This window comes from Heliangelus exortis, chromosome 4 (genome assembly GCF_036169615.1).
Source record: "Heliangelus exortis chromosome 4, bHelExo1.hap1, whole genome shotgun sequence".
Classification (NCBI taxonomy): domain Eukaryota; kingdom Metazoa; phylum Chordata; class Aves; order Apodiformes; family Trochilidae; genus Heliangelus; species Heliangelus exortis.
This window is the reverse complement of record NC_092425.1, coordinates 40,452,737-40,468,158: the sequence shown is the minus strand read 5'-3', so window position 1 is coordinate 40,468,158 and position 15,422 is coordinate 40,452,737. Positions and strand designations below refer to the sequence as shown.

Sequence of the window (15,422 nt, the reverse complement as noted above, 5' to 3'; positions counted from 1 at the left end):
CTCTACCCCCACCCCCTTTCTCAGCTCTCTGACATTATATACCCTGAGCTTTCAAATATAAGTAGGAAATTTATGGCCTTAAAGGAGATGTTGCATATAATATAATGCAGAAAAAAATCCATAAACCTGCATAATACGATTGTTCATTACATTTCATAAGCTAATTTCTCTGTTACCTGCTTCTCTGAATGCTTTCTTTGTTCATCTTTGTTGCATCTTTGGTTTCAACTTATATCTTACAGCTGGTTCAAGCTGTGAATTTTTTGCAGTAGTGTCTGACTTACCTTAATGTGTGGATATAATGTTTATCAGGGTAGAAATCAAGCCCAAGCATTCTCTCCCTACTAATTAACCACACCAGAATTGCTTCAGAATCTTAGCACATTGTCTGGAGAATATTATCCTTGCTATAGAATCCCATACAAAAGTGATAACTACTAATTAAATTGTATGGTGCTCCTCCAAGAGGGATTTTTCAAAATAATCATTGTGGAAAAAATCTGGGGCTCTAGCATAGCACACAGCAAAACAGGGAAAATGTAAGATGCAAGAAAATTCTCCAGAATTCTAGTTCCAACATATTTTTTCCCATTAAAGTGTCAGTGAATAATTTTATGTTGTTTAGAGGGGACTTAAAGAAAACCCCGAACATCAAACAACAAAACTTGCTGTCCTCCAGTATGACTTTGAGTCTCTGGAGGGACTCATGAGGATGCTTTGGCTATTTTGTACTAAATAGGCTAATTTATTAGATATGTTTCTCCTTCCCAATTAAAAATTACAGGAAAAGGGAGTTGGTGACTCTGAGCCAAGTTCACTGATGTATAGAGCAGAGCTAATATCAGTCATTATTAAGGCCCTGATTGTACTGAGTGTTTTCTCACAAACACAATTATACCAATCTAATTTGCATTGCTAAATGAATGCTAAAAATATCAAAATGTTTTTTCCCTGCTGGCCAGTGAGTGGTTGATCCAATCATTAAAATACAGATAAAAAGAAGCAGCTACTCTGATGGAGGCTATGATGATGAAGCACAACATGCAGAAGAAATTTAGTTTAGAAAAAGAACTGCAAAGCTCTTCTTTCAGAAACCCCCCAACCTCTCATGGAGGTTTTTTTGCAGGGCACCAGAAGGATCTAGAAAAGTCATTCAGCATTCCCCACAAGGCTTGTTGGCCTCAGCATCTGCTGAGGGACTGAACTGCAGCTCCTGTGCAGGAAAAAATAAGTTTTGCTTTTCCTAGCAGGGCTGATGACTTGGGCTCCAGTGCCAAAGTTCTTCCTCTTGCTGTTACCAGCAAAAACCTGAGCAGGTCAGCAATTCAACCAGGGGAGGTCTTGCCCTTGCCCACTTCTTCCCCAGCCCCAGAGATGAACCTATTTAGCCATGGATGAAGTTTGGGCCAGGTATAGATCCAATGGGATTTATTCCCAGGGCAGTGGTTTGCTCCAGCTCTCTCCTTGAGGCAACTGCTAGAGGTGCAAGAGCTTAGTTCTGTTGTTTTTTTCCTTTAAATCACTTTGGGTATCTGTTTGTTTTCCATCTCCCACCAACTGTAGATGCACCTATCCCAAACTTAAAGCTTTAACTCCCAGCTTGATGGGGTGCTGAGGCATCTCAGATAAAAAAATAATATTAGGAGGTGATATTAATACAAGGTTTAGGTTAGATATTAATATTAGGTTACAAGGTTAGATATTAATACAAGGATTAGGTGATCCTTGAGGTGCCTCCCACCCTGACATTCTATGAAAATCTATGAAAAACTATTGGCTTCTGTTAGCAGACACTTTTTTTTTCATAGAGGAAGTGTTGGCATAGTTACCCAGCTGGAAAAATAGAAAAATGCTCTAGGTCTTGTTCAGCCAGCCATACATCCTAATACACCAACATTTAGGTTGAATTAAAAGCAGTCAGGGGATGTGCCCTGGAGTCTGGATAAAGCTGATAAACCATGGTTTGGTTTTTCTTACAAGCAGTAGAGTTATTTGAGAAACAATTGTGGCAAAAGGTGTGAGATGAAAGTGTCTGAGTGAGCTTGCACTCATTCACAGCACTCTGTGCAAACAGATTCCAATAGATGCCACCTTTGGAAAAAACCAGATTTCTCTCAAAAACAGCTCAGCAAACAGCTGGCAGAAGCACCCAGCATCCAGCCAGATTGCAAAGATTTGGTAGAATCCTCCTGCTGATTTAATTCTGTCTGCAGAACACCCCAGGACATTCCCTCCCAGCTTTATTACAGCCACTGATGAACTCCTCACACTCCCACAGCTGTGGGGTTTTTTATTCTGGAGAAACCCAAATTTCATTCCAGCCTTGCTTTGACCTGTGGTCTACAAGTCCAAGGCTTTGGGGATGGTATTTAATGCTTTCTTGGAGCATAGTTGCTGGTTTTGAATTAAATGAAAAGAATCTAAAGTGCTAAAGTATGAACCAAAATGCAGGCTGAGACATTAAATCCCAAATTCCCAGCCTGAATGAAGGTGCTGGTGTGGTTGCATCCTATTGAGCTTGCTGTACAACTCTTCCTTCTCAAAAGAGCTGTAATCATAGGGGAAAAAGCAAATATGCAATTGCTCCCTTTTTTTGCCCAAATGTTTTTCCAATTGGAAATTTTAACATGGAAAATCTTAATGCAATCCTGGCCCTTCTTCCAAAAATCCCATGGCTCCAATCTCTATGACCTCATAGATCATGGATTCTGCAAGCATTTACTTAAGAGTAGTACCACTAATTTTCTGTAGGGTTGCTCAAGAAAACAAAAACTTTAATTTTTTTTTCCAGGATCAAGATCCAGATTGAGATCCAAAGATGATTATGCATTTTGATTGGGAAAGAACAAGAGGTGTTTCCAGAAATTATGGGAACAGTTATTCAGTGTGGTTGGAGAAATCAATATAAAGAAAAAAAACCCAACAAAACAAAACCAAAACCAAGCCAAAAAAAAAAAACCACAAAAAAAAAAACCACAAAAAACCCACAAAACAAACAAAAAAACCCAACAAAAAAAACAGGAAAAAACCCAACAAAGAATAGATTGGCATGAAATAATTTATTCTGAGCAGTGAAATCTGTCCTCTCATGAAGGACAGATGGAAGAGCAGAGAAATTCTGCTCCTTTGCTTGATGCAGATTTATTCAGTCTGTGCCCAATTTAAGCAAATTGACCAACACCAGGCTCATGAGAGATGTAAAATCTTTGCCTTAATATATTTGTAAACTGCTCTGTTGTTGATAGGAACACTATATCATTTCATGGAGCAATAAAAATCTGTATTTTATGAAAAAATTGTGACAAAAATTACATACAATGCGAAACCAAATTTTTAAAGAGATTCAGGTACAAAGAACTTTGTCTTGTAAAAGATAGAATGAAAAAAATACAGTAAAAATAGGTTATTACAAATAAAATGCTTCTTGCTTCCAAAAGCTTATTTTTTTTTTTTTAAATTCAAATGAAATTTGCTTATAGATGGCAACACTTAAAAATAAGAGCACAATAGGACAGAACAAACATGCATTTATTATCAAAATGGGGATGTACAAGCTGTAAAATACCATAAATGTATGGAAGTGACGATGCTACTTTTTTTTTTTCTTTTTTTTTTTTTTTTTTTTATAAAAGAGGTTTTCATGTCAACTTTTTGAATTAAATATGTTCCTTTCTAGTCAAGACAGCTATGATCCAGAACAGATCCATGAAAAACAGAGACACATGGAAGTTCTTCACATTTTATAACAGCAAACCATGGAGCTGAGCAAATTCTTCATGTTTCAGCTTATTTTGAAATTCTGGCTCAGTCAGGTGGGTGATAGGGATGAAGAGGGCTGGTTTTGTCATGGTTATCACACACCACTGATGTGTCTGATCCTGCAGCCACTGAAGTCACTGCCAAAACTTGGGCTTGGCCAGGGTCACATCTTTCACAACAGAGCAGAAAAGGTGAAATTAAGGAAGGATGTGATTACATTCAGGCTGTGACTTTGCCAGCAAGGGCTTGGTGTAGTCCAATGACATTACTCAGTCTGACCTTTTTGACACTACATTCATGTATTTACATCATATACAAGTTATAAACTCAACAGAAGGTTCTCAGAAACAGCTCTGGGCTCATACAGCTCCAAACTGGACCATTTTCACTCACGGAGACAGAGAGGGTCACGTAAAGCCTTTAAGGTAAAGCTGCCCCCTGTATAATTTTGTCTCTTGAGAGCAGCCAGAAATGTGGCAATCTGCCTAATAAATTGTTTCAAGTTTTCTTCCAGGATTTTGAAAAGGAAAGTCACTCTTCCTTATAAAACTCTGATTTTGTTGCTGATGCTGCACTTGGCAGAGTCGAAAGAAGAGCGAGGTTGTCCCAAGAAAGTCTCTCAGTGGATTTATCCTGGGCTGAGGGATAACTCCTGCTTCTGGAGGAGTTGGATGCCCCAGGAACCAAGTGATGGGGATGAAGGCATGGGCAGGGAGGACCTTTCCTTGCCCTGCCAGGGTGTGTGTGGCTGTGGCTCACTAACTGCTGCAGCCTCTGGTACAGCCATGTCCCAGTAAATTGTTGTTACGTCCATCCTGGAGCTTCTCATGGCTCTGAAGGGATGCTCTGCTGTCCATGCTGGAAGTCTGGCCACTTGGATCTTGCTGTCTTCTTAGTCTAGCAAGGGTTAAAAACATTGAGACAGCTGTCAGGGGCAGGTAAGTGTAGGGGAAGCAGGGGTGTTGCCTCTCCTGTGGATAGTCACACACACCTGGGTATAAAAGAGCTTCCTGCAGCCTTCAAGCTCTGTTAGCTCCCCTAGCTGCATATTTACCATTTATTTCTCCTTTCTTCTAAGCACTGGTTATTTACCTCCTCCTGAATATGTGTGGCTGGGCCAAGGTCAAACCCTGCTCCCATTAAAGCCCATCATGAGTAGAGCAGAGACCTTGCTCTGCCTTTAGCACCTCTGTTTAGGCTCTAACTTGCCCAGCTCCAGGTTGCTCGAGGCTGATGAGATTTCTTGACTGGGCACATAACAGCTCTAAGCATCTGCTCCCCTCCAAAATTATCTGCAGCCTTCACCAATACAAGAGAAAAAGACATGGGATGAAAATAAGTTCAGTATTGCCCTTGTTATTACTTCCTATGTTGTCCAAAGTCATCTCCTTTGGCCATAATTTTCAGCAGCAGCCCTAAAAGCACCTGCAGGCTTAGGATCACAGAATCATGGAGTGGTTTTGGTTGGAAGGAACCTTAAATAGGATCTAATTCCAACCCCCTGCATGGTCAGGGACACCTCCCACCAGCCCAGGTTGCTCCAAGCCCCATCCAACCTGGACTTGGACACTGCCAGGGATGGGGCAGCCACAACTTCTCTGGGTGCCAGGGTCTCACCACCCTCACACTAAAGAATTTCTTTCTAGTGTCCACCTAATCCCCACCAATCCTTTTCCCATGAACCTTCTCAGCATCTCTGTCCAAGCCTGCTACCAACTTCTGTGATTTTCCTGGGATTTGTGGGATTTTTAATGTTTTCTTTCACAGACACAAGGTGAGTGCTTTCAGGAAGGGTGCAAAGATTCATGGGGAAGTTATGAGCTAGAGACCAACTTAATTAAATTTTTTTTCACATGAGCAGCTGCTGTTTTGCAGGAATTTTTTTCTCTGACTTTGTCTGCTCAAAATGAGAAACAACTCTTGACATATTGTCCAAAAGGGACCAACAGCTGGCACTGAAGACACCATGGAAGAAATTCTTTGTTGCAGTGATGAAAAGAGGTATGGATGATATATGGATGATAACACTGAATTTATAGAAAATTCTCAGAAATGGAAAAGGATTCAAAAAATGAAATGTTAAGGGGCAGCTTAAAAGGAGATGATACTTCTAGGTGATAAAAAAATATAGAGACACCATCCTGAAGACTCAGAAGAGAATATGAAAGGATATGAAGTAGCTGTCATAGATAAGCAAAGGAATGAAGGAGGCTTATTTAAAGAAAAATAATTAAAATTAATAAAAATAAATAAAATTATTTAATTAAAATAATTAAATAAGTTAAATTTAGATGAGCACAAACACTGGCACGTTAAATAAAGAAACTTAAAACCAACAGATTTAAAAAAACAAACAAACAAACAAAAAACAGCTTAGAGGAGGAAATTGCTAAAAGCATTTAATAGTAATTTTTTCAAGGGATTTTTTTAAAGTAATTTCTTCAATTTCACCAGAATTAGGAAATGTGCCAATGGGGGACTGAGCTATTGGAGGAAAGCACAAGAAATGTGAGTCCCTGGCTGAAAAGCCAATGAATTATCTTCAATATTGTGCCTGACAAATGAGCTTAGGGACATTCTTTTTGGTATGAGAAATCTTTCCATCATCTCCAGTTAAACCACTTTAGAGGCCTTTGTTCAATTGAATGTTGATAAATTGTCAAGACAGAGAATTCTCACCCAAGGACTCGAAGAAAATTGAAATATATAATTTCTGCACAGGGTGGAGCTCACTGGTGAAACTCTCTTGGCACTAAGGAATAGAAGACAGAATTGGGATGGTTGTTTTTATTATTACTGTTGGTTTTAATTTTTCTTTTTCCTTTTTTTATTTTTTAATTTTTTTTTTTTGTTGTCGTTTCAGTTTTAATTTTCCTTTTTCTTTTCCTTTTCGTTTTACTCTTCCTTTTCTTTTTTCTTTCTCTTTCTTTTTCTCTCTCTTTTTCTTTCTTCTTTTTCTTTTTCCTTTTCTTTCTCTCTCTCCTTTTCTTTCCTTTCCCTTTCCCTTTCCCTTTCCCTTTCCCTTTCCCTTTCCCTTTCCCTTTCCCTTTCCCTTTCCCTTTTCCTTCTCCTTCTCCTTCTCCTTCTCCTTCTCCTTCTCCTTCTCCTTCTCCTTCTCCTTCTCTTTTTCCTTTTCCTTTTCCTTTTCCTTTTCCTTTTTCCTTTTCTTTCTTCCTTTTCCTTTTCCTTTTCCTTTTCCTTTTCCTTTTCCTTCTCCTTTTCCTTTTCCTCCTCCTTCTCCTTTTTCCTTTTCCTTTTCCTTTTCCTTTTCCTTTTCCTTTCCCTTTCCCTTTCCCTTTCCCTTTCCCTTTTCCTTTTCCTTTTCCTTTCCCTTTTCCCTTCCCTTTTCCTTTTCCTTTTCCTTTTCCTTTTCCTTTTCCTTTTTCCTTTTCTTTCTCTCTTTTTCTTTTTCTTTTTCCTTTTCTCTTTTCTCTCTTCTCTCTTCTCTTTTCTTTTTCTTTCTTTTTCCTTTTCCTTTTCCTTTTCCTTTTCCTTTTCCTTTTCCTTTTCCTTTTCCTTTTCCTTTTCCTTTTCCTTTTCCTTTTCCTTTTCCTTTTCCTTTTCCTTTTCCTTTTCCTTTTCTTTTTTTATTTCTTCTCCTTTTTCTTTTTTTAATTTTTTTTTTGTTGCTTTATTTTATTTTAACCAATGGCTTCAAATGAGATCCAGGGGACTGGATCCAGGAGATCCGTGAGACAAACTGAGTCAGACAAACTCCTGAGCTATTTTAGTGTCTGAGCTCCTGGCCCTTATGAGATGAAGGAATTTACAGGCATCAACAAGAAAAATTTCACTGCTTGGAAAATCCTGCAGACTGGAGGTTGCAAACTTGTGCAAACTGCTAGGTAAGGGAGTGAGATAAATTTTGGCTCTAGAGAGGTCTGAGGAACCATTGTGTTGGTCTCAGACACAGAAGGGCTTCCTCCCTGACTTTAATACTGACTTGGTTCATTAAAAAAAAGATATTTACTGTACTGTTGAAGTGAAGGGAGAAATAAGGAAAGACATCAATTTTTTTTTGTTTGTTTTTCAAACCACTCAACATATCACAGAGGCAGCAGGTGAGGAGAACAGTGGGAGAGGAATTAAGTCCTGAGTCCAAAAGACACCATGGACCAGCCCTCAACTTCTCCCTCTCTCCAGAGGTGGTTTCTGCTACTGATTTTATTTATTTTCTTTTATCCTGTCCGTGCTTCCTAGGTCTATAACTGAACCACAATTAGATTATGGAAGTGCTGAAGAAAGATTGTTTTAGCAATGCTTCATTGTGTTCCTGTTTCCAACATTTTCTGTTTCCATATCTCAGTTCACTACCCAGATTTAGACACTGCCAAAAGAAACAGTAGGTTCTTAGCCTGATGATGATGTCATAAAAAATTAACTATTTAAATAATATTTAATAAATTATTAATCACTTTATTCAGTGATTAAAATTACATTAAAGACTTCACTATAAGAGGCTATAATGGGCATGCTAACACTTCCTTCCAGGTATCCCCTGGGAGCAGGGAAATTGGACTAAAAATCAGGAGGTGCTGATTCTGTTTCTACTTCTTTCACTCTTTGGACATATTGCAACTCTTTTCCTTGATTTTTCTCTTCACAGGTGGAGATAATGCAGGGGTGTGAAGTTGAGGGGGAATTATATTTGTTTAGAAATATCACACGGGTTGGAGCTAATGATTCTGAGCTGAATAAGTTGTGGCTAAGAATGAGAAAAAAAGAAAAAAGAACATTGAAGCTATGCCTGGACAGATGAGAGCTTTTGTTCTTATCAAACCCCATGCCTGCAGATTTTTTTTTTGGAGAAACTGGTGACAGAGCAGGTCAGGTCTTGATTAGGCAAAGGATGCAATGACCAGGAATGGGGGAGTGTGGGACTTTCATAGGATCATGGAATCCTAGGATGGTTTGGGTTGGAAGGGACCTCTCCAGGTCACCCAGTCCAACCCCTGCAGTATCAGGGACACCCTCACCCAGATCAGGTTGCTCAGAGCCTCCTCAAGCCTCACCTTGAACATCTCTTGAAGATGCTCCATGCCCCACAGGCCTGAAGGAGACAGGGAATTAGAGGCTGGTGTCTTTGATGTTTAAGAAAGTGGCATATGTGATCAAGGAAAAGGTAATTACACTGAATATGTAATTATTCACGTGTGGATTATTGAATATTTAAAAATACAAAAGTGAAGAGAGCAGACAGGCTAAAACCTGGGGTGAAAAATATCAGACTGAAGCAAAAAGAGACAGCTACAGCTATGAGTGGCCAGAGTGGAAATCAAACAGCTAATGAAATCCAATAACAAACTTGGGGACCACTGGGAAAGGTCTTACAGCTCAGCTTTGTTCACTAGATGAAAGAAAATATATATATTGAAAAGCTTGTATTTGGCTGCTTAGCAGGATGAATGCAATAAACCAGGATGAAAAGTGTCAGATGCAGCATGAATGTCCAAAATTCCTGTTTTGCCAGGGGACTAAAGATTTCTCCCAGACCACTGCATTTCAGCAAAAAAGAAAACAATTGATCTGTGTTTCAGCTGCAAATAGGCTTGGGCTGAGACTTAAACCAATCAGTCCTTTCAGTTAAAAAATTGGGCAGTGTCAGGAGTGACATTTATCTCTTGTTCATTCATTCTTGATTCCTCAGTGCCAGACCTGGAGCACTTCCCCATCAGATGTTCTCAGCTTTTCAAAACCAGGGCTACCTCAGCATGATTCCTGTAATTGTGGCAAAATAAATGCAGGCTGGGCCATTCTGTTTAAAAAAATGGCCCTGGTGCAATAAATCATTTGTAGGAAAGTGCTTTTCAGTGAGTGACTTATCTTGCCTTTCAGCTGCTTGCAGCAACAGGCTGTGATAACTTGATAAAGGGGCAGGGAGAATGAATGAATGGCTTGATGGGGACTTTTTTGTGGTTCTCAACCAGGTAGCTGCTCCTTTGCTGAATGCTATTGACCAGCAAAAGGGAACAAATGCTTCTAGTGGATAGTTGTGTGAGGAAAAAAAAAAAAAAAAAGCCTGCAGGAAAAAAAAAAAACAAAAAAAGATGAAAATTAATTTCAGCAGTGTGTGTTACTTTAATTCCATGGCAATTCTATACAAATGCATAAGCAGAGTCAGAGGCACTTAGGCTGGGAATTAAGAGGGGTTCTGCTGAACCAATAAAGGGATAAGCTGAGTTTTCCTTCCTTTCAGCACTGATCCATGCAATATTGATGGTGTGTGACACGGAGCAGTGAGCAACCTCCTCTCCAGCAGGGAGGAAGAAAAAAGAGGCTGTGCCAACCCCTGCAGGAATTCCACAAGTGACTGAGCCCTCAGTCAAGACCTGGGCTTCATCAGCATTTCTAGTAAAGAGAAAGTGTCCGTGTGAGCTCTGGAAAAAAATTTTTTTTTTCTTATTACCTCGATACTCAGATGTTCTTGTGCCCAGGACAGTGGTGGAGTCACCATCCCTGGAGGTGTTCAGAAAAACTTGGGGATGTAGCACCTAAGGACATGATTTAGTTGGCTGGATGATCTTTTCCAACCTTAATGGTGATGAGTTCCAGTGCTGGGTCTGGAATCTGTTATCAGTCAGTGGAAGGGCATTCAAAAAATAGGGAAAAATTGTTGGTCCAAAAAAAAACCCTATATCAACATAGAGCATTGGGTTTCCCAAAGGTAAATGCTCTGTTTGAGAGCTGCATGGAGGGTTTTACACTGCCTATTGCTCTGGTCTGTTTTTTCTCTTCCTTGGACCACAATAACACCTTTCTGTCTCACCAGTGGGTCCTGCCAGGCTTCCAGTATGAAACTGGAACCTCAGGAGTCTGAGATGTTACAAGAATGGGGACACCACAGAGGGCAGAACTTCTGGTGATGAAAAGAGAACTGAACCAAGGAGAAGTCCCACATGTGCCAGGTCCCACAAGATGCTTTTTAGTACAGGAAATTTGCAAATGCAGTGTCCTGGGTGTAGAGGAAAGAAAAGGGTCTGAGTGGGCAGTGGAATTTACTTCCCCATTTCTACTTTGAACTTTTTATTTTGGTCTATTGATTTTTCAAGCACTCTCCTGGAGAAAACAGATGCTTTTTATTTTAGGGGAAAATAAGATGAGCTTTAGAAGCTGTAATTTTATTGCAGGGCAGAAGTTCTATTAATGGAAGCTTTTGCATCCCTTGAAAGAATCCCTGAGGAGTAAATAAATCTGTGAAATATTTATCCCAGGTACTCTGCCCATGGAAGGGTTTCTGAGGTCAAAACAAGTGAGCCATATCTACACCAGCTTTCCAGCTTCATAAATCCTGGGGGACAGCTTGCTGAGTAGGTAGAAACCCACCTTAGTTTTATGATTTAGCAGCTAGACATAAGTAATGCTGATGTCTGGTCCAGATGGCCTTGCTGGAAGGCCAACTATGAGCATGTCTGAGTCAGGAAAAAGAAATAACTGCTCTCTCATGGGGAATGACTGCTCAGGAAGGAATGATTTCATCTCCATGTCCCCACGTGTGCCACTGTAGTTGAACACAAATACCTAAGTTACAAGGGGGATTTCAGAAAAAACTATAAAGAACCTTATATCAAATGCCTTGATTTTTGGAATACCAGTTGATAAACTCTTTGCTAGATGCTAGTTGGATGGGGCTTGGAGCAACCTGGGCTGGTGGGGGGTGTCCCTGCCCATGCAGAGGGTTGGGACTGGATGAGCTTTAAGGTCCTTTCCAACCCAACCCATTCTGTGATTCCCTTATCTCTAGAAAAAAATGGAAATACTTTTACACAAATTTTATTTTTACAGCTTCAAGTCCCTTCCTGCCTAGCAGCTGCAGAACCTCACCCCCCTAGAGGTGATTTCCTTCTGGATTGGAGTTAATTTACACCCACACTGTCCAGGAGTGCATCCCTGGGCCCCATCAGCCTGGTCCAGAGCAGAGCCTGACACACAGTGCCAGGAGCTGGGTACCAAGGCAGTGAGGAGCACAGGGATGCAGCTGCCTGTTCATCCATGCAGCCTGGAGCACACTCAGAGCTCTGGCTCTGTCAGGGCTTTTCTGCATGGCTCAGGCCATATCTTGAAAACCACTTTGTCACCTAATTCCCATTAATTTCAGATACTTTGGAAAATCTCACCCTTTGCGTGTAACCAGTATTTAACTCAGTCTGGTTTTGAACCCAAACTTGGGCTCCTGGTCCTGGATGCTTTGATAGGAACAGTTTTAATCCCAGATCTGTTTTCTTACTGCACCCTGACATCTGTGTTTTGATGGCTCTGTAGATTGCCATGTAATCATTCCAATAACTGTGTTTTTAACTCCACTTAAATTGAAATTACTGAGGCATGGGCTGGGAGGCATTCTGTATTACAGCTGAATGTGAAACATCAAATTTTGGAGGAGATATCCCCATGTAGCACAGATGCCTTCCTGTACGACTCATGACATTTACCCCCACCCTTTCCAAAAATCCTTGGGGAAATATGTTTACACCCTGGGTTATTGATTCAGGGTGATGGTTCCTGCAGAGTAATTATGCTCAGTGAATGCCTGTGAACATAATTTTCTATCAGCCAGTAATTTATAATCAAGCCTAATGGGTTCAGGTGTACACAGAGTGTGAGTGACATCTGGAAAAAAGGAATATGTGGAAGTCGAGTGACAAATTATTCTGGATGCTGTAAGCATGTTGACCTCCAAGGTCTTGAGATCCCAAGTTTCCCCTGGGAATTGAGAAAGCAAAATAAGAGCAAGGAGATGGAGCCAATAAATGAAAACAGTAAATAAATAAAACCAGGAAATAAGGTGCAACCATTTAAGAAAAATGCAATTAAAATAAAAAATTAATACTGTCACTAAAACCATGCTCAGACTGGAGAAATGGATGGCTCTTAGAAACAGGTTATAGATGGCTCTTAGAAATAGGTTCTTGCCTGACCAGGTACATCCTAACCACTGGTTTGTTCACCCACCTTGTAAAACCTGAGGTTGAAATATTTATAGATCCACACCTACAAGCAGCTATGGAATTTCCCAGTGATTTATTGGTTACTGGGCTTCGTGGGGCCATGGGGAGACAATTTTCTTTCTAGTGAGCCAGAATCCAGGTTAAAAGCTGTGAGCACTTGCCCAGAGATATTTCTCAGCAGTTTGAGCCAAAATTCTTTCTCAAGACACCAATTCCTCAGCCTGCCTGGGTTGAGTGTCCTGAAGGATGTGGGCTCAGCCTTTTGGGAAGCTGATAAATTCCAGGAGGAATTTATATTTATATCAGCAGAGAAATGACAGGAGTGGCTGTGAAATACTCCCTTCCTTTAGCCTTCTGGCAAACATTTCAAGGCAAAGTGATCCTTTGGGTCAACTCCAAATGAAATATATGGGGGAAAAGACAATTCCTTGTCTATATTTGGAGTTAGACTCTACTGGGAATGTATTCTCAGCCACTCGAGACCCTGGACCTCAGGGCAGGATGATTTTAGTGTTAACAGGTCCCAGCATTCTCCAGCATTTTGGTAACAGACTGGGAATTCAAAAATTAAATAATAACCTGGTGCCTGTGGAATATCTGCTGCCTTTGCAGTGCTGGGGATGCACATGTCTGGAGCTCTGTGGCATGGACCTGGTGTGCCAAAGGACTTCTGATTGGTTTTTATGAGGTGTATTTGTGTTTGATTTTCTGTAAAGGGAAAAGAATTGTTGGCCTGCAGTGCTCAGTATTTATAACTCTTTTTCTGACCCTTCCAGGACATTTTGGCACTGATATATGCAGCCCCATGCATATACTTTCATTCCCAAAGCTGCAAATCCAAAGGGCAGTCACTGCAATGCTCTGGTTACTTGCTTAGGAAAGCTTTGGCCCTTTTTTCTGGCAGGCTTTGAGGTTCTAGATACTAATTAGCCTTGCTTTGTTTTGCTGGTTTTTATTCTCCTGATGCAAACCCATTATTGAGACAATGGGTCTTTGTGAGCAATCTTTTATTTAAAAAAAAAAAAAAAAAAGTGAATTTGAAGGTATGCCTAGAGAAAAATAACCAGCTTGGACTCAAAATGCTCAATTTTTTAGGCAGCTTGGCTCAATATGAAGAGGGAAACATATGGCCTGGTAATTTTAAGCCATTAATAATGAGGAGGAATCAAAGGCAGAACTGGAAGGGCAGCAGTTATCAGTGCCCCAAAACAAGAGGGGTTCTGTCCTCTTCAGGAAGACATCCTTCTCATTAGGTGAGATTGCAGGAGCAATCTCCAAAAGCAGACATATCCATCACAAAAAGGGGCACAAAGAGATGAGTGAAGAGCAGGGCAACCACTTGAAATGCTCAGAAAGAGATGGATTTAAGCTGAATGAAGGGCAGCAGAAAAGGAAAGAAAGGTTGTGCTGTAGCCTCATCCAAAAAGCATTCAGATATTGTGGGGATTAGGATAATAGGAATATCTCCAGAGACACTTGGTGACATAAAATAACTGTTAAGATAAGTGTATGCAATGAGGTGTACTGGAAGTCATTATGAATATTCAATTCTAATCACACAGAAATGAAAGAGAGCACTCAGGGACTCTCTGGATTTGAGTCTGAAAAGACAATTGAAAGGAAAAAAAAAAAAAAAAAAGGAACTACAAAGAAAGAGATAAATTTGATCTCAGGAAAACGCTGAGAATATTAAGCAAGCTTTTCACAAAATCAGACAACATGATTATAGCCATCTCAATATGCTTAAAATATGCTCCCTCAACTTCTGCTGTTTATTCTAGGAACAAAGAACTGTCTGCACACCTCGAGCTGTCAGTACCTTTAAGGAAAGAGCAAGGTATGGCCAAAGAGGAGAACTTCCAGCAGGAAAAGAGAGGGAAATTAGCAGCATCCATCTGACTGCTTCAGTTTGTGGCTGAATTTTTTAGTTGTTTTGCATTGAACAAATGCTGGGAGGAGAAATAAAGAGTTCAATGAGGAATGGATGGGTGGAGGTCAGAGCAATGCTGCTCTGAGTTATTGGGATTCAGTAAAAAACCTTCCAGCTTCAACATCATTGGGAAGGTTCTAAAAGTTGCCACTAGGATTTTTAAAAAGATGGATATTTTGTTCATCCTTCCAGCTCATTGATTAAACCATCTCTGCAGAATCCTAGCACATTTACACTTATACTGTATATATAAAATAACTATTCTGCTCAGTAAAGTGTGGCAATAGTTTTTTTTACTTTCATTTGCAGACTGATAATTTTGATGACAAGTTTGTAAGGCATCTGAAGGGTTAATCCACCTGAGGAGCAAATAATTCCTGTGTTTCCTCCTCTGTCCTTTGTTTGCTCCCCACTTTAATCTTAAAGATATTTTTAAAAGGATGAGGAGAGGAACCATAAAGGGTAAGAAATGTGATTTCACTCTAAGGAAAAATGGAACCTTATCTCTTTGTGGGCATTCATAAAGAGCTGTGAAGATTTGTTTAGTGATAATGGCACAAAAATAAAAACAGAATCTGCACTCAGCTTTTTAATAAAACTACAAAGAAAGAGTGTGACTTTAGCTGTACAATCTCCACACCACCACCACCCCCAGGAAATTGAAAATACAGCTTCTAAATAAGTCAAACTTCTGGAAAAATAGCTCTCAAGTCTATAGGAACACATATTCATATACTTCAGAACATTTGGTGCTGCATTTCTGGATATAATAAACCATCTCTCCATGG

The 15,422-nt window shown here is 40.0% G+C and overlaps 1 protein-coding gene across 1 annotated transcript in view; it reads right to left on the bottom strand.

Moving 5' to 3' along the window:
* Positions 1-4,359: 4,359 nt before the first annotated feature.
* Positions 4,360-15,422, bottom strand: part of STK32B (serine/threonine kinase 32B) — a 125,412-nt gene continuing 114,349 nt past the window's right edge. Inside the window, exon 12 of the mRNA XM_071744281.1 lies at positions 4,360-4,656. Within this exon, the coding sequence (XP_071600382.1) occupies positions 4,518-4,656 (139 nt within the window). The 3' untranslated portion in view covers positions 4,360-4,517. The remainder of the gene's footprint in view (positions 4,657-15,422) is intronic.